Source organism: Coffea arabica, chromosome 2e, assembly GCF_036785885.1.
Source record: "Coffea arabica cultivar ET-39 chromosome 2e, Coffea Arabica ET-39 HiFi, whole genome shotgun sequence".
Taxonomy (NCBI): Eukaryota; Viridiplantae; Streptophyta; class Magnoliopsida; order Gentianales; family Rubiaceae; genus Coffea; species Coffea arabica.
Window position 1 is genome coordinate 25,061,304 of NC_092313.1, and position 13,948 is coordinate 25,075,251.

The following is a 13,948-nucleotide window of genomic DNA, read 5'->3' on the forward strand; positions in this document are numbered from 1 at the left end:
TATGAATCAATTGAATTGGTTAAATGCTAGTCTTCAGAGACAATAGTTTGCAGATTGCAGACTATCAAGTACTATCAAATAGGACTGAGAAGTAGAGGAAAACCAACTTCTTACTTTTATTTTGTTGAAGGAAGTGGAAAACCAACTTTTAACACTTGAGTCATATGCTGCAGATCTTTATTATAGCATCAGAATAGGAACAAGAATGACCTTACCTCACATGTATATTTACCAAAAGAACTATTCCATCCCATTGAAGTATATGATGTATACGTGGCAAATTCAGGTGTAGTAAAAGAGATCATCAGCTATATTTGTGGGATCAGGATCTTGTTTACCACTTTCAGGATCCTCATTAGAAACCTGTCCTTGATCATTCTTTCCCTCATCACTATCACTGAAGGCCCTCTTCGCCATGCATCCTCACAAGGCCCCTGGGCCGGATGGTAGGTTCCCTTTATTTTTTCAAAAATTTTGGAATATAGTTAAAAGAGAGGTGATTGATTTGGTTAGACAGTTTTTCAAGGGAAATTTCTTGCCTAAAGCTACAAATGAAACTCTGGTCACCTTGATTCCAAAAAATGATGCCCCCATTAATGTCAATCAGTTCAGACCCATTAGTTTATGTAATGTGGTCTACAAAATCATTGCAAAAATTCTCATCAATAGGATGAAACCGCTCCTTCCAAATTGCATCAATCCCGCCCAATCTGTTTTTATCCCTAGTAGGCAAATCGTTGATAATATCATTCTAGCTCATGAAAGCATTCATCACCTCAATAACAAGAGACGAGGTAAAAATGGCTATATGGCCATGAAATTAGACATGTCAAAAGCCTATGATAGAGTGAAGTGGAACTTTATTGCTGCGGTGATGGCTAAAATGGGCTTCTGCCCTATTTGGATTAAATGGATTATCACTTGCTTAAATTCAGTTTCATTTTCTTTCAATATCAATGGTGACAAAAAAGGCTATGTAGTTCCTTCTAGGGGCATTAGACAAGGGACCCCTTATCCCCTTACCTTTTCATTATCTGTGCTGAAGGCCTCTCTAGTCTCTTTAACCAAGCCTTGGAAAACAAAAGAATCTCTGGTCTGAAGCTGGCTAGGAACGCTCCAAGTCTGTCCCACCTTTTGTTTGCTGACGATTCCTTGATTTTTTGTAAAGCAAATGTAGGTGAGATAAAGGAAATAAAGAGAATCCTGAAAGTCTATGAAACCACATCAGGACAACAAATCAACTTGGAGAAATCAACGGCCCTTTTCAGCAAGAACACAAACAGACAGGTGTCGGAAGACATAATGAGGGAGCTGGAGGGAATCAAAGTAGTTGCTCAGGGTAAATACTTGGGACTTCCCCTTGTTATAGGACGGTCAAAAAATCAGATTATGAGTTTCATCCGGGAAAGTGTCAAAAAGAAAATTCAAGGTTGGGAAGGAAGATTGCTGAACCAAGCAGGAAAAGAAGTCCTCCTGAAGTCAGTAGCAATGGCCATGCCAGCTTATACTATGTCAGTTTTCAAATTGCCAAAGGGATTATGCAAGGAGTTAAGTTCCATCATGGCAAACTACTGGTGGGGTAGCGAAGGCAACAAGAGGAAAATCCATTGGATGAGCTGGTCCCATTTGACAAATATCAAAGAAAGAGGAGGATTGGGTTTTAGGGACCTCGAGGATTTCAACATGGCCTTACTAGCAAAGCAAGTTTGGAAGTTCATTGCAAAACCAAACTTGCTTGTTAGTAAGATCATGAAAGCTAAATATTTTCCAAATTCTTCTATTTTACAGGTTACAAAGGCAGCAGGGGATTCATGGATTTGGCAAAGTATACACAGCTCTATAGGCCTTATAGAAGAGGGAAGTAGGCAGAATGTGGGAAATGGGGAAACAATCAACATCTGGGAGGATAGATGGGTTTCAAACTTGACAGGAGGTAAAATTCAATCAGCCAAACCTACCAACTGTGAAATCATCAAGGTGAAGCAGCTGATCAAGGGACAACAGTGGGATCCAAGTATCATAAATAGGCTATTTTTTGAAGAAGAGAGTGTAGCTATTCAAAGCATCCCTTTAAGCCTCTATGATGGCCGAGACAGAATAAGATGGAATCTCACAAGGTCGGGGATCTACTCAGTCAAGACAGGCTACTCTCTTTTAAAGGAAATGGCAAAGAACCATAGACCAAGCAAGTTGGATCAGGGTGGACAAAGCACAGAGCCAAGTAAAGAAATGATCTGGAAAAGACTTTGGGGACTCAACTTGAAGCATAAGATTAAGCACTTCATCTGGAAATGCCTCAATCAGACCCTTCCAACAAATGAAGCAATTGCCACACGGATAGGGAAAGGATGCAACGTTTGCCGAAAATGTGGAGAAGAAGTAGAAACAATTGAGCACTTATTCTTTTTTTGCAGGAATGTCCAGGATAGCTGGAAGCTATTCCCAATTCAGTGGGATGGATGCCTCGAGCACCAGTGGAACTTCGGAAGATGGTGGGGCAAATTACAAGAGGCTGCTCACAGGAACCAGGGATCAGGTCATATTGCCCTGACAGCAAACTTCCTGTGGCACTTATGGAAGAGCAGGAACAAAGTCTGTTTCAATTCAAAGGTTCAAGAAAGCCACCTGATAGTCACCAGAGCTCAACAAGAATGGCTTGAATATGAAGAAATAGGGAAAGAAGAAAGGACTCAAATCTTGGATTCAAGCCCCACAAGTTTGACCAGGCTACCCACGGTGGAAGTCCCGGGAGCAATGTGTGTGGCTGCCTGTGGAGCTGTAGATAGAACAAGGAAAAAGGCAGGAATAGGAATAGTAGTCAGAGATAACAGGAGGAAGCTAACAGCAACAAAGGCGATCCCTTTAACTTTCAGCGGAGATAGGATCTTAACAGAAGCTCTAGCAATTCGTACAGGATTGTTATTTGCAATGGAACAACAGTGGGCTTCTTTAGAGATCCAATCTGAATGTAAAGCCTTGATAGTTAGACTAAATGAAGAAGCTGAAGATGAATCCCAGCTTGCAGTCATCATCAGAGATATAAAGCAACTCAAAGCATCCTTTTGGAAGTGTAATTTCTACTTAGTTAGTCAGCATGAAGATACAGTTAGTTTTAAGCTTGCAAAATTTGCAACCAAACTGATACATGATGTTAAGTGGGAAAGATCTTTCCCCCTGTGGCTCAAACGAGCATCACAGTCCTGATGGAGCAGTTGCTCCCTTTTGTACAATGCTGTATAGGCACAAAATTAATTATTACTAAAGCTAGTGACATTTTGACAAAAAAAAAACTATCACTGATTTCAGAAATCAACGGCTTAGATTGCACTACCTCCTTAGAAAGATGGAAGTCATCAACATTGTGTGAGGGTTAAGATTTACCATTCTCATCCGGTGCTTGCCTTTGCCTTTGCTTTTAAAAAAAAAATATTTTTTTTGCTTATCTTGTCGCGCTTCGTCAATACGGCAGGTATAGTTTAGTTCACAAACTTTGTCAGAGCAATAATTGGCCGGCTTTTTTTCTTCTAGCTATAATCTAAGGAATTAACCCTGCATTTTAGCACTAGGCTACTAGCATTGTTTTCATATATTTAGTACATTTTATTTTTTTCTCTACCACTAGTCTAATTTGTAATTCTTGGATCCTTCCTTCTCAACTTGAAATATTGCCTCCAAATGTAGCCTTTAGTATGTTTCCAAAGATTTCATTGCCAGCCAAGTGCTTTTGATCTACCTATTTTTTCTTTTGATAAGGTTGAATGAACATATTGATGTGAACTAAAATTAAAATGATATGTGCAACCACCCTTTCAAATAAAGTCCCCAAATAGCTTATAATTGCAACCAATTGTTTAACTGTGTTTTGGACAAACATGTGGGCTGGTTGGCTGCCATCTCTTCTAGCATGAACAAAACAAGTAGTATTTACAGTATGGGAACTCTTGGCAAAATCCTTAGCAAGATGAATCAGATGACCAAATGCCTAACCTCTATGATAACACTCCAAAAAAAAAAGGAAGTGTGTACCAAAAATCCTGAACACCGAGTCCCCAACCCGCTCTTTTTACTCCTTCCAAATAAATTAAATATAGTACAGTACCATTTAAATCTATCCTTATTTTATCCTTACATTTTGGATATATCCACCCTAAAAAGTGAACATTTTCTCAATTTTTTAAAATCTTAAAACTTTGCGTTGTGTTTGTAATTTTGAAATCACATCGTAGTTTTCATCCAACGATTGTTGCATGTAGAAATTTCTTCGCAAAGATTTTGTGATTAATTGATAGTTGTAACTTGTCCCCTTAACTCAGGAATCATGGTTAAAATTTTTGTTTGGAAAGCCATTTTTCACCAACAATTTTCTACGTTTTCCGTGAACATATTTTTCAATCACTTTTTTACATTTTTTTGGGTCATTTTTCACTTATCTACTCCTACTCTAATCTAATCTAGGAGGGAGGCGTAGATGGGCCTACAGGAGAATTGACTGGGATTGAATCACCATCGGACTAGACGGGTGTATTACATATTCGTATGAATTTGAGCAAACTATATATTGTGGCAAGTGAAGGGATGCAAGATTACCAACAGGGGTTGGTCCGAGTGGTAAGCGGTTCGGATTCGCTTAAGCAGGTCTCGTGTTCGAGTCCTAGTGTACGCAGACACCCCTGTTGGGAGACTCACCCACCATAGCCAGGTGCGCGACGCGGGTCGGGTCCGGATTAGTCGGGGCAAAGCTTCGAATACCGGGCGGGCAATCAAAAAAAAGAAGGGATGCAAGATTTGAATCCTTGATTTCTCACTCCATCAAGATTTAAAGTCTTTCATGGTGGCCAAAGATTCAATCACTTTTTTATCTCATATATATAAAATCGTTATAGTACATTTTCTATAAAAACTTCAAAAAAATTGCAATCCAAGCAGGACAGGTCCAAAAACACTAGCAGAAGCTGCTTTAGATTGTAATTTTAAGTAGAAAAATTTTTATATTTTTTGCAAACACATTTTTCAATCATCTTTTTACCTTACATACATCAAATCGTCACAATATATTTTTTTTATAAAACTCTTAAAAATAGCAATCCAAACGGAAGTAACAAGAACTTTTCAATCCACACTTGACAATGACACATATTCTCAGATTTGCTTAATAAAGAATATTTAAAAAAAAAAGAAATAGAAAAGGCAGATAGGACATCCATCAAAACTCCACCTAGTTTGTATTTTACTAGCCCATAACAACAAAACCAAAAAAGCCAGTCTCCCAATTTCAATCCCAAAGCCCAAAGGCCTAGCCTCTCAAGTCTCAGGAAAGGATAAAAAAATTTTCTATTTTACAACTGTGCCCCCATTTGCCAAAAACCCTAAACTCTAACTCCACCTTTTTCCACTCCTCCCCCTAAGGGTGGGCACGGGTCGGGTACCCGCCCCTAACAAGATTTGGCTGACCCGACCCTAAAATATCGGATCAGCCATTTTGCGACCCTAACCCGCTCCTAATATTTTCGGGTACCCGAAAAAAAGGGGCGGGTCATAGGGTACCCGATCCTAAAAAAAAATTATTTTTCAATAAAAAAATATTTTTCATTTAATATCAACATGTTTTCCAATAAAAAAAAATATGCTTTCCAATTAACATTGGTAGAGATATTATAATCAAAATCCATACATCACCATTCTCACATATTTCATCCAATAATCAAACTGATTTCATAAATTTAGTACATATTACAATTATAATATCTAATAGATAAAACGAAATTTTATAATAATTTTGAGTACATCACCATTCTTACGCATTTCATCCTTCTACAATATAACAAACACAAAGATAATAAGTATATGACAATTCAACTTCCTTAAGGATGTTATGGTACAAGATTGTATCCAAAATGAGTCGATTGTGGAATCAAATCCGGAAAAGAATTGAACAGAGCTAATAATTTTTGAAGAAAGTATAACCAAAATAATCTTGAAAAATTTTCCCCAACTTTCTTACATCGTTGGAATAGACCTTGTTGCATTAAAGGTGATGAAAAAGAAAAATAAATTTCTTGCACTAAAATAAAAGGAGACAAATTTAAGAGGCACAATTGCAATAAAATAAATAAATAAATGAAAGACACAAATGTTTTAATTATCTAGCTAACAAAAAATTGGAGCTCCAAACACAAATTCTTGATTGAATTGATGAAAAATTTGTAGGAAAGATCGATGGAAGTAAAATAAAAATGAAAAAGGATGAAAGGAACGAACAATTTTTATGATAGAGTTTCACAAATTTTTCTTTGTTTATTTATTTGGTTCAGATTTCGCCAAGAATATTCGCTTTTTTTAGACAAAATGAGGAGAGGCGGATCATATGAGATTAAAATATGAGGTTGTGAACCACTTTACTTACACTTAGCATTAAAAATCATAAAATTATATAATGAACCTTTATTTTTTTAATATTTAGATAATATATCCTGCGGGTCGGGTACCCGCGGGTTTTTATTTTGCTGATCCGTATCCATATCCGTTTTTGCGGGTACCCGACCTGTGTCTACCCCGCTAAGAAAAATAGGATCGGATATCCTATTTTTCGGATCGGATCGGATCAGGTTAGCCGGGTTTCGGATATGACCGGGTTTTTTGCCCACCCCTACCTCCCCCCATCTAGCCATTTCTAGCCTCCTCAGCCGTCCTTTGTTTAGTCACACAAAATTTCCACTCTTCACTGGCTCTTTCTTCATCTCCATAGAAAACCCACCTCCCAAACCATGACAGAAGAAGAACAAAAAATAAGTTTTGTGCCTTTTTTTGGCGGGAGGATTTATATATATAAAAAAAAAGTGAAGTAGTTTTGGATTGAAAAGTGCCATGAATCAAGATCAAGCCTTGCTCTGCATTTTAGCACTAGGCTACTAGCAAGTTTTCATCTATTCAGTATATGTTATTTTTTTTCTTAGTAAAGTAAAGTAATTCTTGTACCCTTCTTTCTCAACTTGAAATAATCCCTCCAAATGCAGCCTATAATATGTTTCCAAAGATTTCATTGCTAGCCAAGTGCTTTTGATCCACCATATGTTTTTCTTTTGAAATTCCCTTTTTGTTTCACTAGATAACAGTTGAATGAACATATCGATGTGAGCTAAAATTAAAATGATAGGTACAACCATGGTTGTCAAAATCACGATCAGGATCGTAGAATCGTATGATCCTACAATCTGGATTAGCAAAATCAATCCGGATCATGCATAGAATAAAAAATTGTCTTACTATGCATAGGATCATTAGAATCGTTCGTGGGATGGTAGGATCGTACGATTGTGTTGCGCTATGAATTTTTGAAAATTTTGTAAATGTGGGGTTAAATTTTGAAATTAAATGGAAACATTTGGAATAGGTTTGTAACTTATGAAAGAATTAGATCCTTGAATTATAATTTTCCAACAATCAACAAAGGAGGAAGAGAGAGAAAGCTTCTTCGGTTCTTTCCTATCTCTATTCCAAACTTCTTCTCCATCTAGATTCCAATAAAATTTTACAAAATTTTGCCAATCTCCCATCTCTAATTTTCTATTGTCGTTGTATCCTTGTCCAAACTCAAGAAATATTTGGTAGAAGAAGTCGCCCAACGAAAACAATCACGAGTACCCGTAACCCCTAATTTGATTGTTTCTTTTAATTATGTCTATTAGATATATATGTGTACTAAATGCTTTTATTATTAAGTTTTAAGATAGGTTGTATTCTTATTTCTAATTAGGCAAGACACCTGGGCCTTTTCTTTTCATTTTGGGGTTCCGTTGGTTTTCTTTCTTTTTTTTTTTTGTAGTTATTTTGTGATATGGAAATATATAGCTATGGATTTCATTGGGGTTCCGTTTCTTTTTTTTTTTTTGTTATTTTGTGACATTGAAATATATATAGTTGTGGATTTCGTTCTAGTGTTTGTTTCTAATATTTATCGTCCTTGTACGACTTAATATTCTTGTGAATTGCATCTGAAGTTGTGTCAATGGTGTTTATTCTTCTATGTTGGTTTGGGGCTGTACTAATAATCTGTTAATAGTGTTTATTCTTCTATGTTGGTTTGGGTTTTACTAGAAATTAAAAAGGGTCTAAAAATAATTGAAATATGTAAATAATTAATCTAGTTTCTTGAAAAAATTTGAGGTATTTTAAGAGAATGATGTCTTAAAAGTTTTGCTAGTTGTAGCCAACCACATAGCTAAATTGCTAAAAGAATGAAAGCAAATAATTAGAAAATCATGCGAGGTACATGAATGGAGAAAAACAAAGGTGCCATTTTACTAGTTAATTTTAATATTGGAGACCTTGGATTTGGAAGTTATGACCTTGGTGGAGATTGATGATTATCTTAGATTTGAAATTATTATTGTTAAACGGTAAAACATTTGGTTTTAAGAGTTGTAATCATTGGCTCCGTTTGGATTAGTTGTTTTTTAAGGTGTTTTTGAAATATTTTACTATATCAATGTATATGCAAAACTTTTATTGTAGATGTTTTTAGTGGTGTTTTTGTGATATATTTTAGGGTATTTGTAAAGTTTAAAAATTTTTAGAATAATTTTTAAAATTTAACACTCCACTCACCACCATCCCCTCTCTCCTTCCTTTCTTCTTCCCGTTCCTCTTCCTCCTCCCTCTCTCCCCCCTCCCACTCTTCCCTTTCCTTCCCCTTTCTCGCCATACTCTGCCTCTCCCCTTCCTTCCCCTCTCCGATTTGGGACCAAAGGCCTCGATTTGGTTGAGGCTAGAAGGGAGGAAGTGGGGTGTAGCGAGGAAAAGGAGGGGAACGGGAAGGGAAGAAGGAAGAGGAAGGGAGAGGAATGAGGAGGAAAAAGAGGGACGAGGAAGAGGGAATGAGAGGAAAGAGGAAAAAAGAGAAGGAGGAGGAAGATGGTGGGTTGGGTGATGGTGGTGGTAATAGATGGAAGAAGAAAATAGTGTAAATTTTATTTTTTAATTTTATTTTGTATACTTGGAGTTGTTTTTGATATATTGAATGGATATAGTGTTTTTTGAGTTATTTTTATTTGTATATTACTGTAACATTGCAAAACTTGTTTTTCAAAAAAGAAAGAAACCAAACAGAGCCTATTTATAACTGTTTATATTCTTCTTCTTTATTTCTTGTCAAGCTATAGGTAAAAAATGCTATATGTTTATAAATAATTTACTTATTTGATATCTTTTAGGTTGTACAAAACTGTATATGAATTTCAAATTAATTAATTTAGTTAATTTGGGAGTTTTTGATGGGATCTTACGATCCTACGATCTAATCCTGTGAAACTAAAATCGACCCTACTTAGAATCCCAATTTTGCAAACCTTAGGTACAACTGCCCTTTTAAATACAGACACCAGAAAACTCATAGTTGCAGGCAATTGTTTAACTGTGTTCTGGACAACCTTGTAGACTGCTTGGCTGCCAACTCTTCTAGCATGAACAAAGCGAGTAGTATTTACAGAATGAGAACTCTGGGCAAAATCCTTAGCAAGATGAATCAGATGACCAAATGCCTAGCCCTCTATGATAACACTCCAAAAAAAAAAAAAAAAATTCTGTACCAAAAATCCTGAACACCAAGTCCTTAACATTAAATATAGTACCATTTAAATCTATCCTTCTTTTATCCTTTAGTTTTAGATTTATCCACCTTGAAAAGTGAACATTTTTTTTAAAACTTTAAAATGTTACGTTATGTTTGTAATTTTGAAATCACATTGTAGCTCTCATCCAATTATTGCCGCATTTAGAAATTTCTTTGTAGAGATTTTGTGATCAATTGGAAGTTGTAACTTATCCCCTTAGATTTTGGAATGTGATTTTTTGTAGAATTTAAAACTTTAAAGTGTTAGGTTATGTTTCTAATTTTGAAAGCACATCGTCATTTTCATCCAACTATTGTCGCATTTAGAAATTTCTTTGTAAAGATTTTGTGATCAATTGGAAGTTGTAACTTATCCCCTTAGATTTTGGATCGTGATTTTTTGCAGAAAAATTTCAATCACCTTTTTACCTCACATACATCAAATCGTTACAATATATTTTTCTACAAAACTCTTAAAAATAGCAATTCAAATGGAAACAACAAGAACTTTTCAATCCACACTTGACAATGACTATGACCAAACATATTCGCGGATTTGCTTAATAAAGAATTTTTTTTGAAAAAAAAAGGAAAGAGAAAAAGAAGACAAGACATCCTTCAAAGATTCAAACTCTACCTGGTCGGTCCGTATCTTGCTAGCCCATAACAAGAAAACCAAAAAAGTTAGTCTTCCTAATTTCAACCCAAAGCCCAAAGGACTAGCATCTCAACTCTCAGCAAAGGACCAAAATTTTCTATTTACCATTTTGACCCCATTACCAAAAACCCTAAGGGGTAATTTCACAAACCTACCCTGAGGTTTCTAATACTTGCACTGACACCCCTTGAGATTTTAAACATTTCACCACCCTTACTTTTGAGATTTTTGTAATAATTTAGTCCAAATAGGATTAAAATATTATTGCCACGAGTGAGATGAGATTTTTATTTCATGAATGCCCTTTTGGTCCCTGTATTAGTAGAAGATTTGCACAAGTAGTGATGATAAAAAAAAAGTTCATGTTTGATCCATTAAAATTTTAAACCGTATACAACGAACTTTAATACAAACTAGAAATCACAGCTACCAACTCAATAATGAAATACAACTTTTACTTAACATAAGATTCATAATAATACACCAATGTTTACTTCAACATTTAATAACTTTCTATTATCCCTTCCTCACTATACAAATTTACACATAACAGCAGGATACATGAATTACAGGAATTCAGTTTTACTACCAACTCAAAAATCTACTGATTAAGAAAATATTTATTAAATAACATACTAGTTTTCTTGAAACTGATTCAATAGAACATTTGTTGTAGGAGGCTAAGATGAAAAGGAAATTCGTACCTTGATTTCTGCTTTTAATCACATTCACTTCCAACAAATGAACAACATCTTCACTTGGTCTCCATTTTCTTCTTCTTTTTCCTTTGTTTTTTTCCTTCTCTATTTCTTGCCTTCTAGTTATATGGCTACAATATTAGAAACTTGTTCAAACATCCTTGTCAAATCATACCAGTCACAAAAATGGCGCCAAATTCTTCCTCAATTGCCGACTTTCTGTAATGGACTTTTAATCGGGTTAATTAGACATTAGATTCTATTATTCTAGTTAAATGTAATTTAACTAATTCAGATGCATTTGTTTCCCAAATTTACGTTAGTCATTAGCCCCAACTTCATAGGAACAAGTGGTAATTTCAGCTATCATGATGTAAGCAAAAGGGCCCCAAATCTCTGCCAAGGGAGGTCAGGGAAATTTTTAAAACCTCAAGGGGTATCAGTGCAAGTGGTAGAAACCTGAGAGGAGGTTTGTGAAATTATCCCAAACCCTAAACCCTAAACCCCAGCCTTCTTCTACCCTCCCATTTCTAGCCATAGCCTCCCCGTCACCTGTTTACTCACGTAGAAAAACTAACCCTAAACCAAAATTTCCACTCTTCTTCACTCGCTCCTTCTCCCAAACCATGACAGAAATCGAGCTCTCCCGCTCAGACAAGAAAAAGAAGAAGAACAAACACTCCAAAACCGAACAAGAACCCGAAGAGATTCAGAAAACCCAACAACCTGACGAAAATGCCGACGATTTCTCAATCAAACCCCAGAAATTCACCCCAACAATCGACACCTCCGAGTGGCCAATCCTCTTGAAGAACTACGACCGCCTCAACATCCGAACTGGCCATTACACCCCTCTGTCCTCCGGTTTTTCGCCGCTGAAACGCCCCCTGCTGGAGTATATCCGCTACGGAATCTTGAATCTTGACAAACCGGCGAACCCTTCCTCCCATGAGGTCGTGGCGTGGATCAAGCGGATTCTCCGGGTCGAGAAAACTGGTCATTCGGGTACTCTGGATCCCAAAGTTACTGGTAATTTGATTGTTTGTATTGACCGGGCCACCCGGCTGGTTAAATCCCAGCAGGGTGCCGGGAAAGAGTATGTTTGTATTGCTAGATTGCATTCTGCAGTGCCCGATGCTGCCAAGGTGGGAAGGGCACTGGAGACTTTAACTGGGGCTGTTTTTCAACGGCCCCCTTTAATTTCTGCTGTTAAGAGGCAGCTCAGGATAAGGACTATTTATGAAAGCAAGTTATTGGAGTATGATGCTAGTAGACATTTGGTTGTTTTCTGGATTTCGTGCGAGGCGGGGACTTACGTGAGGACCTTGTGTGTTCACTTGGGGCTGTTGTTGGGTGTGGGTGGGCATATGCAGGAGTTGAGGAGGGTGCGGTCGGGGATTTTAGGGGAGAAGGATAATATGGTGACTATGCATGATGTGATGGATGCTCAATGGGTTTATGATAACTATAGGGATGAAAGCTATTTGAGGAGGGTGATTATGCCGTTGGAGGTTGTTTTGACTAGTTACAAGAGGCTTGTGGTGAAGGATTCCGCTGTTAATGCAATTTGTTATGGTGCCAAATTGATGATTCCGGGGTTGTTGAGGTTTGAGAATGATATTGAGGTTGGGGAGGAGGTGGTTTTGATGACTACGAAAGGGGAGGCAATTGCGTTGGGGATTGCTGAGATGACTACTGCAGTTATGGCTACTTGTGATCATGGGGTGGTTGCGAAGATTAAGAGGGTTGTGATGGATAGGGATACCTATCCCAGGAAATGGGGGTTGGGGCCGAGGGCTTCATTGAAGAAAAAGTTGATTGCTGAAGGGAAGTTGGATAAGCATGGAAAATCGAATGAAAATACTCCTGCTGAGTGGTTGAGGAACGTGGTTCTGCCTCCAGGAGGGGATTCTATCGTTGCTGGCCTTGCTGCTGTTGCTTCTGCTGAGCAGCCAGGTGCATTGAATGCTGAGACTGCTGTGGTTGAGGTTGAAAAGAAAAAGAAGAAGAAACATAAGGAGAAGGAAGGTGCTGATGGAGGGGGTGATCGCAAACGAAAACATGATGAGGTTGATGATAGCCCTGCCCCTGATGCTGCCAAGAAGATGAAAGTTGAGGGAGCTGAGGAAGTTGAGGAAAAAGAGAAGAAGAAGAAAAAGAAAAAGGATGATGATGATGTTGTATCTGCTGATGGAGAGAAATCAAAGGAAAAGAAGAAAAAGAAGGACAAACAGAAGGAGGATGCTGCATCATCAGATGAGGATAATTCTGAGAAGAAGAAGAAAAAGAAGAAGAAGCACAAAGATGCAGAGAATGGTGATTCTGTTTTGCCTGTGGCTAATGCAGGAAATGATGACGATACAGAAAAGAGCGAGAAGAAAAAGGAAAAGAAGAAAAAGAAGAATAAGGATGCAGAGCAGGCCTAGCTTGGAAGATCCGGATCGTAGCCCTGAATGAAGTTCAGCTGTGAGATTAGATTATATCTTAGCAGGCTTAGCTTGGAAGATCCCGATCTTAGCCCTGAATGAAGTTGAGCTGTATGATTAGATTATATCTTATCTGCAATTATGTGTATGATTTAGGGATTCTCTTATCTGTTTTCCAGATGTTCAACCTTTAGTATCTTAGTTTGATCTTTGTAATTTTTTTCCTTTTACATGTTTATGTTTATTCAGAGCTTAAATGCTTGAGAACTGGACTGTTTTTGCGGATGAAATTTCAAAAAGCTTTACATAGATTTAGAGTATGCTTATCCTATGCTTATCCTTTTTAATATTTCAGTTTAGCTGACTTTAGATACATGTATGCTACATGGTTCTATTAATGATTGCCTTGTTTTCCCTTGCTGAAATCTTCTGTATTTTTGTTGCTTCTAGTCATCATCTTCCAACAGTTTACATCCTCGTGTAAGCTTGCTCTATTCTGATTATATCATGGATACTGATGCATGTTTCTTCTCAAGTTTGTCTAGTAAATGCTTTGATT

At 37.1% G+C, this 13,948-nt stretch overlaps 1 protein-coding gene across 1 annotated transcript; it reads left to right on the forward strand.

The window, feature by feature from the left end:
• Window positions 1-11,481: 11,481 nt before the first annotated feature.
• LOC113732119 (H/ACA ribonucleoprotein complex subunit 4-like) lies at window positions 11,482-13,698 on the forward strand. The gene has a single exon (XM_027257751.2). It carries the CDS (start codon window positions 11,590-11,592, stop codon window positions 13,387-13,389), a length of 1,800 nt encoding a protein of 599 aa, XP_027113552.1. The 5' UTR covers window positions 11,482-11,589; the 3' UTR covers window positions 13,390-13,698.
• Window positions 13,699-13,948: the final 250 nt, after the last annotated feature.

Coding starts and splice junctions, on each gene's coding strand:
- LOC113732119 (XM_027257751.2), top strand. CDS start 11,590: ATGACAGAAATCGAGCTCTCCCGCTCAGACAAGAAAAAGAAGAAGAAC.